At 43.0% G+C, this 14,803-nt stretch overlaps 1 protein-coding gene across 1 annotated transcript in view; it reads left to right on the top strand.

The window, feature by feature from the left end:
- LOC130113642 (matrix metalloproteinase-14-like) overlaps positions 1 to 14,803 on the top strand; it is a 29,239-nt gene that overhangs the window by 1,451 nt on the left and 12,985 nt on the right. The window contains exons 2-5 of the mRNA XM_056281201.1: positions 756 to 904; positions 13,075 to 13,200; positions 13,323 to 13,642; positions 13,907 to 14,068. Coding sequence (XP_056137176.1) covers positions 756 to 904; positions 13,075 to 13,200; positions 13,323 to 13,642; positions 13,907 to 14,068 — 757 coding nt within the window. The remainder of the gene's footprint in view (positions 1 to 755; positions 905 to 13,074; positions 13,201 to 13,322; positions 13,643 to 13,906; positions 14,069 to 14,803) is intronic.

The following is a 14,803-nucleotide window of genomic DNA, read 5'->3' as shown; positions in this document are numbered from 1 at the left end:
AGCCCCCCCCCCAACCTGACTAAATCTAAATGCTGGGAATGCACCACACAGCCCACAGTTTTCCACATCATAAACCCGGTACTCTTTAAACAACCTGCAAATTAGAAATTATACAAGCGTATACCTCATTCTTCTCCCTTTCTTGCATGCTTTACATCACCTTCTCCTCTCCTATTTTCTCTTTACCTGCCTCCAATATCCTTTTACCGCTACCGTCCTTCCTAAGCGTTTCTCTTCCCCCACTTCTTCTTTTACCCTCTTAAACTGTCTTTCTTCTCGTCATGTCCTGTCTTGTCCTGTTCTGCTCTCTCTTCTCTTCTCCAATCCACCCAGGTCTTCCTGTCCTCAATCCTTTGTGTTCTGCTCCTCCTCCTACCTTTCCTTTCTCTGCACTTTTCTTCTCCTCAACTCTCTCCTCCTCTCTGCTGGTTATCTCAGCTGCCAAAGGGGAGGAGGTGCAAGCTGAGAGTAAGAATGCTGTGATGTTAATGGAAGCCACCTGGCCTATGTCTCTCAATTCTCTTCTCTTTTAACTCCTTCTTTGCACACACAATAGTATCTGTAGTTGTTAGATATGGAGGATCATTCCGCACAGTAGCATCCCTCTGGTTGCAGACACAGTATGTAGGCATGCATACACATGCATTCATGTACACAACTCATTCAGTGAGTGTTTAAGTTACTGTGAAAGACTGGATTCCTTTTAAAGGTCATTCAGTCTATCTATCACTTTTCTCTCTCTGCCTTCTCTCCAGGCATGGCTGCGTCAGTTTGGATACCTGTCTCAGGCGAGCAGACAGATGTCCACCATGCAGTCTGCTCAGATCCTGTCAAAAGCCATCAGGGACATGCAGCGTTACTATGGCCTGGAGGTGACTGGGGAGATGGACCCTGCTACTGTAAAGTGAGCTCCTTAATGTGCAGTTGTGGTGGCTTTTGTTTTTCTCTATTTTTCCTTTTATTGTCATTGGTTTGTAGTTCTTTCTTTAAATGCATGCAACCCATGGGCATGCAGTGAGGCCCATTATATGTTTGAGTTCTTCTCTTGAGGCTTTGCCATGTGCAGATCTCGACTCTTAATAGGCCCCCCTCCGGCTGCATGGCTTTTCACGCTGAGAATACAACATACGGTTTCCCGTCAACCAGGCACTCTTTAAATAACCTACGAATTAGGTGTTATACAAGTGTATTTATTAATTTACCTGTTTATTGATTAATAAGAGCTGACAGGTTGCCTATGTGACATCAATAGTTTTACAGTCACGTGCAAGGGTTGGGGATTAAATCTGTTTCTTGTGGGATTTTTTTTAATACCGTAACTCCCAAAGCTATTCTCACTGATAATGCACAAACAGCAAAACCATTATATATATATATATATATGTGTATATATATATATATATATATATATATATATATATATATATATATATACACTACCGTTCAAAAGTTTGGGATCACCCAAACAATTTTGTGTTTTCCATGAAAAGTCACACTTATTCACCACCATATGTTGTGAAATGAATAGAAAATAGAGTCAAGACATTGACAAGGTTAGAAATAATGATTTGTATTTGAAATAAGATTTTTTTTACATCAAACTTTGCTTTCGTCAAAGAATCCTCCATTTGCAGCAATTACAGCATTGCAGACCTTTGGCATTCTAGCTGTTAATTTGTTGAGGTAATCTGGAGAAATTGCACCCCACGCTTCCAGAAGCAGCTCCCACAAGTTGGATTGGTTGGATGGGCACTTCTTGCGTACCATACGGTCAAGCTGCTCCCACAACAGCTCAATGGGGTTCAGATCTGGTGACTGCGCTGGCCACTCCATTACCGATAGAATACCAGCTGCCTGCTTCTGCTCTAAATAGTTCTTGCACAATTTGGAGGTGTGTTTAGGGTCATTGTCCTGTTGTAGGATGAAATTGGCTCCAATCAAGCGCTGTCCACTGGGTATGGCATGGCGTTGCAAAATGGAGTGATAGCCTTCCTTATTCAGAATCCCTTTTACCCTGTACAAATCTCCCACCTTACCAGCACCAAAGCAACCCCAGACCATCACATTACCTCCACCATGCTTAACAGATGGCGTCAGGCATTCTTCCAGCATCTTTTCATTTGTTCTGCGTCTCACAAACGTTCTTCTTTGTGATCCAAACACCTCAAACTTGGATTCATCCGTCCACAACACTTTTTTCCAGTCTTCCTCTGTCCAATGTCTGTGTTCTTTTGCCCATCTTAATCTTTTTCTTTTATTGGTCAGTCTCAGATATGGCTTTTTCTTTGCCACTCTGCCCTGAAGCCCAGAATCCCGCAGCCGCCTCTTCACTGTAGATGTTGACACTGGTGTTTTGCGGGTACTATTTAATGAAGATGCCAGTTGGGGACCTGTGAGGCGTCTGTTTCTCAAACTAGAGACTCTAATGTACTTATCTTCTTGCTCAGTTGTGCAACGCGGCCTCCCACTTCTTTTTCTACTCTGGTTAGAGCCTGTTTGTGCTGTCCTCTGAAGGGAGTAGTACACACCGGTGTAGGAAATCTTCAATTTCTTAGCAATTTCTCGCATGGAATAGCCTTCATTTCTAAGAACAAGAATAGACTGTCGAGTTTCAGATGAAAGTTCTCTTTTTCTGGCATTTTTGAACGTTTAATTGACCCCACAAATGTGATGCTCCAGAAACTCAATCTGCTCAAAGGAAGGTCAGTTTTGTAGCTTCTGTAACGAGCTAAACTGTTTTCAGATGTGTGAACATGATTGCACAAGGGTTTTCTAATCATCAATTAGCCTTCTGAGCCAATGAGCAAACACATTGTACCATTAGAACACTGGAGTGATAGTTGCTTGAAATGGGCCTCTATACACCTATGTAGATATTGCACCAAAAACCAGACATTTGCAGCTAGAATAGTCATTTACCACATTAGCAATGTATAGAGTGTATTTCTTTAAAGTTAAGACTAGTTTAAAGTTATCTTCATTGAACAGTACAGTGCTTTTCCTTCAAAAATATGGACATTTCAATGTGATCCCAAACTTTTGAACGGTAGTGTATATATACAGTGCATCCGGAAAGTATTCACACCCCTTCACTTTCCCCACATTTTGTTGTGTTACAGCCTTATTCCAAAATGGATTAAATTCCTTTTTTTCGTCATCAATCTTCATACAATACCCCATAATGACAAAGCGAAAAAGGTTTTGTAGAAATTTTTGCAAATTTATTAAAAATAAAAAACTGAAATATTGCATGTACATAAGTATTCACACACTCTACTCAGTACTTGGTTGAGGCACCCTTGGCAGCGATTACAGCCTCAAGTCTTCTTGGGTATGAAGCTACAAGCTTGGCACACCTATATTTGGGGTATTTCTCCCACTCTTCTCTGCAGATCCTCTTGAGCTCTGTAAGGTTAGATGGGGAGCGTCGCTGCACAGCTATTTTCAGGTCTTTCCAGAGATGTTCAATGGGGTTCAAGTCTGGGCTCTGGCTGGACCACTCAAGGACATTCACAGACTTGTCCTGAAGCCACTCCTTCCTTGTCTTGGCTGTGTGCTTAGGGTCGTTGTCGTGTTGAAAGGTAAACCTTCGCCCCAGTCTGAGGTCCTGAGCGCTCTGGAGCAGGTTTTCATCAAGGATCTCTCTGTACTTTGCGCCATTCATCTTTCCCTCGATGCTGACTAGTCTCCTAGTTCCTGCCGCTGAAAAACATCCCCACAGCATGACGCTGCCACCACCATGCTTCACTGTAGGGATGGTATTAGCAAGGTGATGAGAGGTGCCTGGTTTGCTCCAGACGTGACGTTTGGCATTCAGGCCAAAGAGCTCAATCTTGGTTTCATCAGACCAGAGAATCTTGTTTCTCATGGTCTGAGAGTCCTTTAGGTACTTTCTGGCAAACTCCAAGCGGGCTGTCATGTGCCTTTTACTGAGCAGAGGCTTCCATCTGGCCACTCTACCATACAGGCCTGATGGGTGGAGTGCTGCAGAGATGGTTGTCCTTCTGGAAGGTTCTCCCATCTCCTAAGAGGAACGCTGGAGCTCTGTCAGAGTGACCATCGGGTTCTTGGTCACCTCCCTGACCAAGGCCCTTCTCCCCTGATTGCTCAGTTTGGCTGGGCGGCCAGCTCTAGGAAGAGTCCTGGTGGAGCCAAACTTCTTCCATTTACGAATGATGGAGACCACTATGCTCTTCGGGACCTTCAAAGCTGTAGAAATTTTTTTTTACCCTTCCCCAGATCTCTGCCTCAATACAATCCTGTCTCGGAGGTCCACAGACAATTTCGTTGACTTCATGGCTTGGTTTCTGCTCTGACATGCACTGTCAACAGTGGGACCTTATATAGACAGGTGTGTGCCTTTCCAAATCATGTCCAATCAATTGGATTTACTACAGGTGGACTCCAATCAAGATGTAGAAACATCTCAAGGATGATCGGTGTAAACAGGATGAACCTGAGCTCAATTTTGAGTGTCATAGCAAAGGGTGTAAATACTTATGTACATGCAATATTTCAGTTTTTTATTTTTAAATAATTTGCAAAAAATTCTACAAAACCTTTTTCACTTTGTCATTATGGGTATTGTGTGTAGATTGATGAGAAAAAAAGAATTTAATCCATTTTGGAATAAGGCTGTAACATAACAAAATGTGGGGAAAGTGAAGGGGTGTGAATACTTTCCGGATGCACTGTATATATATTGTTGTGGATTTTTCTTATCCTTTTAATGGGCCCTTGCCCCAGCAACCTCTGGGAAGGATAATCATCGGACAAATAGTGGAGCAAACAGAGAATCTTTAATGCATCTGCAGATGGAGAGTCATATAGTCACAGAAGTCAGTCTGTGAGGATATGCTCTAACTTGAGTTGGAGGTAGTGGTTTTTTTATAGAGCAGTCCGTCGCGTCATACCCTATGTTCCTTGCATTAACCAAGGTGTTATCTTACAAAGGAATGCAGGAAAACATCTATGTTAATCATGTCCTGTGTCCGGTGTGTGTGTCTGTGGGTCCGTTGCACCTGTCTTCGCTGCACCGGGCAGTTCCTGGGATGCGGCAATGGGGAGGCAAGCATGATAACAGTTGGTATGTGGCCCCATCGGAGGCAAGCATGATAACAGTTGGTATGTGTGTCTGCAGTGAGTGAGAAGTTTCATACACACAGAGAAGTGGAAAACTACAGAGTACATACGGAGTGCATATGGAGTACATTTTGTACTCCACAATTCCCCCCTTTTGTTAGAGCAATAGGTGACATGGAAATAGTGGAAACCAGCACACATATCACGCGCACACAATAATAAAAAGTAACACGTAACTTAGAAATAATACAAATCGGCACACATAACATGCATATACAGAAATGATAAACAGACATGAGAACAACCGGAAACGAAAGGTTTAACCAGTGCTCGTCATAAAGTATCATTCAAACGGGGGAGTCGCTGTCATTGGAGGAAGTGTAGGAGGATTCAGAACCGGAGTCCTTGTGGGGGAGGGGCGGGGAAGAGGGGAACAGCAGTGGTGGAGAGGAGGGAGACGAAACAAGGTCCCCGTCCTATTGGGCAAGGAGGTGATAATACACGAGCTGAGTAGCAATGAGGCCGCGTATCACACGCCAAACTATGGGCATGATGCAGCAGGTGAGGAGTAGCAGGACACCCAGGAAAAGTGATGCTGCTATGACTCGGCGAGTAAAAGACATCAGGACCCATTATCTGCATCAGCATCTCCGACATGAACTGCACCGGATCTTTACCGGCCGCTCCACCTTCAGGAATGTTCAGTACATGGAGATTGGCCCTCTGAGATCGGTTCTCGAGGTTGTCGATTCGGTCCTGCAGAGACAGGTTTTGGGTTCGAAGCATTTTGATGGTGGACTCAGCTGCAGTTAAACGTTCAAAGTTGTCACTGGTTACAGACTCCACAGAGGCAAGGCGATTTCGGACTCTCAAAGCCAAAGCCAACCCTATGGTCTCCAGAGCTAGGAAGCTGGTGCTAGTCTCATCTAGACAACCAGAGGGTCTTTATGTTGGAGGATTGGCTGGGCCAGGAGCAGACCACCCTCACCTCCTCTCTCACCCGGAAGCTGACCGGGACACCTTGGAGACTACCCTCACACAGACACAGCTCCTACAGCTGCACTATGTGGCGGGTTGCTCTTTGTTCTGTCCAGCCGGGAGGTTGTCTTCCCGTGGAGCATACCCCGGGCCCCTGGACCCGGTACCACGGGAGTGGGGGTGTTACCCAGCTCGTCTGGAGGAGGGGGAGGAGCAGGTGGTGACAGTATCTGGAGGGAAAAACTTTCAGAGAGAAACTGCACAACACTGAAAACACTGTCATTCTAGGATTCTGAAGATTTGTAGTCAACTTGATTCAGTGTTCTTCAGATACTTCCGCTATGATCTAAATTCGTGTCCGTTTGTTTCTTATGAAGTAAAAAATCAAAGAAAACTGTACAGAAGAAGGCTCACAACCATTCTAAATTTCAATTCCTCAAAATCAAAGAAAACTGTACAGAAGAAGGCTCACAACCATTCTAGATTTCAATTCCTCATTCCCACTACCTCTCTTATTACACAAGAACAAAACACATTGTCTCAACCCATTTAACCATGAAGAACAAAAATGAAATTATGATATGATCAGTTTGTATGTTAGTTGTTAGTAAACCACAAACAATTTCAAGCAGTGAAATGAATCTGACTTTCATTTCATCCAAGCTGTTTACAAATGTTCTGAAGTCTGTAATGTTGTACTTATCTGAAAAAAATTCTCTTTAAAACTAAAACAGATGAGGGATGATAAAGATAGTTGTCTCAGATCCTGAACGTCCAAATAAAACCAAAATTAATAAAATCATAAGGTATCTTGTAAATCATTGGAACAATGAGCTGTTTGAAGACAAGAAACAAATGCCCCCCACCTTAACTAAATGAAACAACAAGAAGCCCCTTTTCAAGGCCCCAAAAAGAGGGGCGGTGGGGTTTCAAAGGAAAGAAACGCGCAATAAACAATACAAAGAAACTGATGTACCCAGCCAAAACCAAATAAATCAAACCAAAAATGAGTCTTATGAGGAGGCTCAAACTCATGGTAAAAAATAACATAAACATAGCCATAGCATAGACATTTAAAACACATGACTCAGTAGGTTTCATTCATATTCAAATAAAATGTAATTGTCCTCCACACAAGAAATTGTCAAAGAAATGAATACCCTCTTTAAAAAAAAAAAACAACATCCTAAAATTCACACCTTAGTGTTGAAAAACAAAAACAAGTTCAATTTAACACAGAGGAAAGTCAACATAAAAACAAATGAACCAATGGGTGTCTTCTAATGGAAAGAAAAACAACAACAGCTTAAAACAACATAACTGTGGTTTACACTGTCCCTGTTACTCTCAAGGCAACCCCCCATTCCCCCAAGGTGTGAAGTGGGTAGGCAGTTGGTTCCCACCAGTTATTCTTTAAAAAAAAAAAAATCCCAGTAACAGAAAGAAAAACAGAATAGGTAAAATTACAAATATTGCAACTGTGGTGTTGGACATAACAGAGTTCTGCTTAACAGTTCAGAAAATGAAACAGGGACAGGAAATCCTTCGGTTTTGGGGAATCCTTAAAGAAGTGAGGACAGGATCAACTTAAAGTGAAAAATACACCACAAAAACTTTTTCAATGCAACAAAAACAAAAACCAAAAAAAAAAACAAAAAACGAATGGATATATCCCATTTTATATGAGGTACCTCAAAAAGAAAAGAAATAGATGTCTTGAAAGGATTTGAATAATCAATGCTTCAGGTCGGTGACTTTCTAAAGCCAGTTGCCAATCAAACAGGAACAAAAGCCGGGTTGGGTCTGATAAGGATGCTAAATGAGGTGGTCTCCGAAAAACCCCTCTCACACCCAATTGTCAGGAAAACAAAGGTTTGGAAAAGCCAAAACAAAACCTCCCCCAGCTTTTATATCCCCTTTTAAGCCACTCTCAAGGACTTGCAACTTCTGAACAACACAAAATGGCCAGACGGACAAACACCACGGAACAAACTATGAACACACGCACAGACAAGTCATGTCAAACACAAAAGCCAGTCAGGGTCCGTCAAGGTGCGGTTTGGTACCAATGGTTTCGTGTCATAGTCCTCTGTAGCTTTTCTCTTCCCCTACTTTCACACTCTTTATCCCACATTTCCAAAATTCTTTCTTGCTCTGCCACATACTCTAACCATTTTGTAAGAATCTTTTTCCTTTCTAAGACCTTCGCTTTTCCCTTTTCCATGGACTATCGGACTTCCATTAGTTTATTCTTGCTCAAAGTTCCTTCAACAGGAACCTCATGACCCTGTATCCAGTCTAAAACATGTTTTACTGAGTCTTGACCATATTTCCTTATCATTATCTGGTAAATCGCAACGTCCATATCTATCGGGGGCAGTTTACTGCCCTTGTTTCCTTTTTTTTTTCTTTTTTTTTCTTTTTTCTTTTTTTTTTTTCCTCCTAGTTTTTTTTTCTTCACTTAATCCTACCAGGTAACCACTCTTATTAGTGCGAGACCGAGGATTTTTGCGCGTCGTCACTTGATCCTACCAGGTAACCACTTTAATAAGTGTGAGACCGAGGGTAAACAGCCGCTTATAGTTGCGCTGGTTCACGGATCCTACCAGGTAACCACTTCAATAAGTGCGAAACCGAGGGTAAACAGCCGCTTATAGTTGCGCTGGTTCACTGATCCTACCAGGTAACCACTTCAATAAGTGCGAAACCGAGGGTAAACAGCCGCATTATTGTCAGTGCACGACCTCATACGCGTTTTAAATGATCATTTTATCCTTTAAAGAATTCTGCTTACCCGTGCGATGAATCTCCCAGGGTTTTGCTGAGGAATCTCAGCGACGCCGACCAAACGGACCACCCGCCTCTCCCTTTCTTCTTCTCAAACCTGCTGAGGTTATTGGGAGATCGGTGACTATGTCCTCGTCCCGAGATGATCAGTCAGCCGTTGTCCGTTTGGCGAGCGACATGAGATCCCACTTCTGACACCAAATTGTTGTGGATTTTTCTTATCCTTTTAATGGGCCCTTGCCCCAGCAACCTCTGGGAAGAATAATCATCGGACAAATAGTGGCGCAAACAGAGAATCTTTAATGCATCTGCAGATGGAGAGTCATATAGTCACAGAAGTCAGTCTGTGAGGATATGCTCTAACTTGAGTTGGAGGTAGTGGTTTTTTTATAGAGCAGTCCGTCGCGTCATACCCTATGTTCCTTTCATTAACCAAGGTGTTATCTTACAAAGGAATGCAGGAAAACATCTACGTTAATCATGTCCTGTGTCCGGTGTGTGTCTGTGGGTCCGTTGCACCTGTCTTCGCTGCACCGGGCAGTTCCTGGGATGCGGCAACGGGGAGGCAAGCATGATAACAGTTGGTATGTGTGTCTGCAGTGAGTGAGAAGTTTCATACACACAGAGAAGTGGAAAACTACAGAGTACATACGGAGTGCATATGGAGTACATTTTGTACTCCACAATATATACACTACCGTTCAAAAGTTTGGGATCACCCAAACAATTTTGTGTTTTCCATGAAAAGTCACACTTATTCACCACCATATGTTGTGAAATGAATAGAAAATAGAGTCAAGACATTGACAAGGTTAGAAATAATGATTTGTATTTGAAATAAGATTTTTTTTACATCAAACTTTGCTTTCGTCAAAGAATCCTCCATTTGCAGCAATTACAGCATTGCAGACCTTTGGCATTCTAGCTGTTAATTTGTTGAGGTAATCTGGAGAAATTGCACCCCACGCTTCCAGAAGCAGCTCCCACAAGTTGGATTGGTTGGATGGGCATTTCTTTGAGCAGATTGAGTTTCTGGAGCATCACATTTGTGGGGTCAATTAAACGCTCAAAATGGCCAGAAAAAGAGAACTTTCATCTGAAACTCGACAGTCTATTCTTGTTCTTAGAAATGAAGGCTATTCCATGCGAGAAATTGCTAAGAAATTGAAGATTTCCTACACCGGTGTGTACTACTCCCTTCAGAGGACAGCACAAACGGGCTCTAACCAGAGTAGAAAAAGAAGTGGGAGGCCGCGTTGCACAACTGAGCAAGAAGATAAGTACATTAGAGTCTCTAGTTTGAGAAACAGACGCCTCACAGGTCCCCAACTGGCATCTTCATTAAATAGTACCTGTTAGAGCCTGTTTGTGCTGTCCTCTGAAGGGAGTAGTACACACCGGTGTAGGAAATCTTCAATTTCTTAGCAATTTCTCGCATGGAATAGCCTTCATTTCTAAGAACAAGAATAGACTGTCGAGTTTCAGATGAAAGTTCTCTTTTTCTGGCCATTTTGAGCGTTTAATTGACCCCACAAATGTGATGCTCCAGAAACTCAATCTGCTCAAAGAAGTGCCCATCCAACCAATCCAACTTGTGGGAGCTGCTTCTGGAAGCGTGGGGTGCAATTTCTCCAGATTACCTCAACAAATTAACAGCTAGAATGCCAAAGGTCTGCAATGCTGTAATTGCTGCAAATGGAGGATTCTTTGACGAAAGCAAAGTTTGATGTAAAAAAAATCTTATTTCAAATACAAATCATTATTTCTAACCTTGTCAATGTCTTGACTCTATTTTCTATTCATTTCACAACATATGGTGGTGAATAAGTATGACTTTTCATGGAAAACACGAAATTGTTTGGGTGATCCCAAACTTTTGAACGGTAGTGTATATATATACATTTTTACACACACCACCTCCAGTAGCATTACTTCACAGTTTAGTGAGAGAGCTGGGAAAAGAAATTAAGGCAAACCAAAATGTCAGCACTGTCAATTAACCTTGCCCTAACAACCAGGCTTGTTCCATCTTGCTTGGTGGTTTGAGTGTCTGTCTCAAGGTAATGCACAAAAGATTATGATTTTCAACCTTTTCTTTCTCTCACAGAATACATAATGCTGCTGGATCCCACTACCACTGTCTATTTGCTAAGACAATACACTTATAATCAAAGCTCGAGATGGCAATCTGCCAGAGCTGATTTTCCAAAACCTTAATTCTAGTTTTCACTCACACAGTGTCAAAATGGAAAACTTCAGAATTGCTTAAGTCAGATTTGCTGGCAAAGCTTAAATGTGTGAAGGAGATCATGAATTATATAACTTATCGCCTTGATCACTTGGTGCGTCTTCATTCCTTCATTCTTATTTTGAGAGTTGGAGCATATATGGAAATCCTGTGAAACTCTAACTTTTTGACAGATTTTCACAGTGATTGAAAATGGGCCTTTCACTTGCCAAGATATATACAGGTATAGGAATATTCCAGTAAGAACAATCCAGTCAGACAAAGGCACTGTGTTCAAATAGCAGTGTCCCTAAGTAGCTCTGTTTGTCTAGGTTTTTGCGCTAAGGAACCAGCTCTAGACCTCAGTGAATCCTAAACACATGCATTGTTGAGCATCCATGTGGAGAGGGCATAGAGAGCTTGCATATACCTTTCTGGAAATGGCCAGTGATGTTTATCCACTTTTCAAAGTCAGCTGTTTTTGTCCAAAACAGCTGCATTATCTCAAATTTGTGCGATAGTTGGCCAGTGCCTTTAATGCATTTGTTGCTGCCCATCTTGAGCTGAAAACTGCTAACCTCAAATAGCAGAATTGCCACCACATCATCAGCTGTGAAGCACTCGACTCAGGCCGCCAGTTGTTAACCCGTTTTGGGTTTTCCAGATGTCAAGTAATATAATGTTATGATAAGTCCTGAAATAAAAGACCATATTCATGATAGGAATTTCAGAACAAAACTATTTAAAAACACTTGATCCCAACAGAGCTAACAAGCACACCCCTTGGATTTTCTAAAGATGTTTTTCAGATGAGACCAAAATCAAGCAAAGTTTAAGAGGCTTGGGTAGAGCTTTTTTTCGAGGTTGATGGTTCATAAGTGCTTTTGGAAGTGCGTGTGCTGGTTTAACTATAGAGATAACAAATCACCAGTGCAGAAATATACAAACTTACCGTTGTCAAGATATGATTCTTTCGGGGCATCTGGGTGGCCTGGTGGTCTATTCTGTTGCCTACCAACACGGGGATTGCTGGTTCAAATCCCTGTGCTATCTCCGGCTTGGTTGGGCGTCCCTACAGGCACAATTGGCCGTGTCTGCGGGTGGGAAGCCGGATGTGGGTATGTGTCCTGGTTGCTGCACTAGCGCCTCCTCTGGTCGGTCGGGGCGCCTGTTCAGGGGTATGGGGAACTGGGGGGAATAGCGTGATCCTCCCATGCGCCACGTCCCCCTGGCAAAACTCCTCACTGTCAGGTAAAAAGAAATGGCTGGCGACTCCACATGTATCGGAGGAGGCATGTGGTAGTCTGCAGCGCTCCCTGGATTGGCAGAGGGGGTGGAGCAGCGACCGGGCTGGCTCAGAAGAGTGGGGTAATTGGCCGGATACAACTGGGGAGAAAAAGGGGGAAATCCCCCAAAAAAAAGAAGGAAAAAAAAGGTATGATTCTTTCTTACTCTATACAAATCTTTTGAATCTTTAGCCTTTACACCTCATTATTAATCTCTGTACATCAACAAAAATAATCTCTAGTAAAGCTTATACTTCACTATGATTATAATATAAGGATAGTCTCCTAGAATTCTTCATGGGATTGTGGGTGTTATACCATTTCAGCTTTGTGACCACATGCATGATGATTTGGCATACTTTTTTTTAATTTATCACATTTTAGCAGGGGCAACGGAAGGATCATTAATAGTCATTTCATCTAAAACCCGCTGCACGTCTTGGCTATTGTTGCACTCTTGGTTGAAACACAATACAAATAAATAGAAAATGAGTAAAGAGCGAATCTGGCTGCTACTTATAACTTGTTCACGCATGAAACTGATCTTGCTCAGTGCCAGGCTGTTCATTTTGTTTTTCTTATTTTCTGCTCGTTATGACAATTATAAAGAATGTATCTGCTGCTTAGAAGCCTTGCTCAGCAGAAAATTGACTACAAGCCCTAATTAAAGTCATATTGTTTTGTTTTGGTGTGCACACGTGTGTGGGTGACTAGGGCCATGCGTCGCCCTCGCTGCGGTCTCCCAGACATCATAAGAACAGATGAGGTGGAGAATGGCCCCAGAAGGAAACGCTATGCTCTCACTGGGCAGCAGTGGGACAAGGACCACCTCACTTACAGGTTTGCAGCATCATGACAGAAAGTTAATGTAGAAATGGAGAAAATGCAACAACTGGAAAAGTCATCAACTGTTGTTTTTTTTATATGTCATCTCAAATATAGCTTCTCTGTTTCCCCCCTAGTATAATGAACCAGCAAATCCCCTACACCCTGGGTGAGGAGCGGACCTTTGATGCCATTCGCAAGGCCTTTGACGTGTGGGCACGAGTCACGCCACTCACCTTTGAGGAGTTACCCGCTGAAAACCAGAGCAATAACAGTAGCCAGGGGGTGCTTGCTGATATCCTGTTGCTGTTTGCCTCTGGTTTCCATGGTGATATGTCGCTGTTCGACGGCGAGGGGGGATCGCTGGCGCACGCCTTCTACCCTGGGCCAGGAATGGGTGGGGACACACACTTTGACTCAGACGAACCCTGGACACTGGATAACCAGGATCCTGCAGGTAAAACGGTCGATATGACATGACCAACTCTTCAGTTTCATTAATCGATTTTGTTTTGTGTTCAAGTTCCTGTTGAGATTTTGTATTGCATTTATGGTTGCATTTAGATTAACTTGTAATCTATATCATTTCTGTGTCCTGTCATTCTAGTTCATTTAACATAATTGTAGATAGAGTTGCAAATAAACTTTGTTTATGGAGGATTACTCCACCACCACTAACACCACCATGTTGTCGTCTATCTTGGTGTGATGTCTCTTACAGGTATAGATCTCTTCCTGGTAGCAGTCCATGAGCTTGGTCACGCTTTGGGCCTGGAGCACTCTGATAACCCTAATGCCATAATGGCTCCTTTCTACCAATGGATTAATACACAAAACTTCACACTGCATGAAGATGATGTTAGGGGAATACAGTATATATATGGTGAGTACCTCGACTTTGGGCAGACACACATGGAGATTTGTTTATGTCTGTTTATGTGTACAAAAATAAGAAAACATGAGTTGTTTAGGTAGCATAGCGGTCTATTCCATTGCCTACCAACGCCGGAATCGCCGGTTCGAATCCCCGTGTTACCGCCAGCTTGGTCGGGTGTCCCTACAGACACAGTTGGCCGTGTGTGCGGGTGGGAAGCAAGATGTGGGTATGTGTCCTGGTCGCTGCACTTTCGCCTCCTCTGGTCGGTCAGGGCGCCTGTTCAGGGGGAGGGGGAACTGGGGGGAATAGCGTTATCCTCCCACGCGCTATGTCCCCCTGGCGAAACCCCTCACTGTCAGGTGAAAAGAAGCGGCTGGCGACTCCACATGTATCGGAGGAGACATGTGGTAGTCTGCAGCCCTCCCCGGTTTGACAGAAGGGGTGGCGCAGTGACCGGGATGGTTCGGGAAGAGTGGGGTAATTGGCCGACTACAACTGGGAAGAAAAAGGGGGAAAAATCCGAGAAAAAAAAAATTGAGCATAGACATCAATGAATAGATGCAATCAGGAAATGTGAAATACTCATCTGATTTTATGGGTTAATAGATACCAAAGGCATCACCTTCTTTACATATGGCATGCCAAAAATAGATAGTACATAACAGCATCTTGTCTAGGGTAGGTTTGCGGGGGATATCTGTAGCAGTCAGCACCACATTCTGAATGCAGCAAACTTGTGTT

The sequence above is a fragment of the Lampris incognitus genome, chromosome 6 (genome assembly GCF_029633865.1).
Source record: "Lampris incognitus isolate fLamInc1 chromosome 6, fLamInc1.hap2, whole genome shotgun sequence".
NCBI classification, from domain to species: Eukaryota; Metazoa; Chordata; class Actinopteri; order Lampriformes; family Lampridae; genus Lampris; species Lampris incognitus.
The sequence above is the reverse complement of the archived record's forward strand: the minus strand, read 5'-3'. Positions and strand labels throughout refer to the sequence as shown.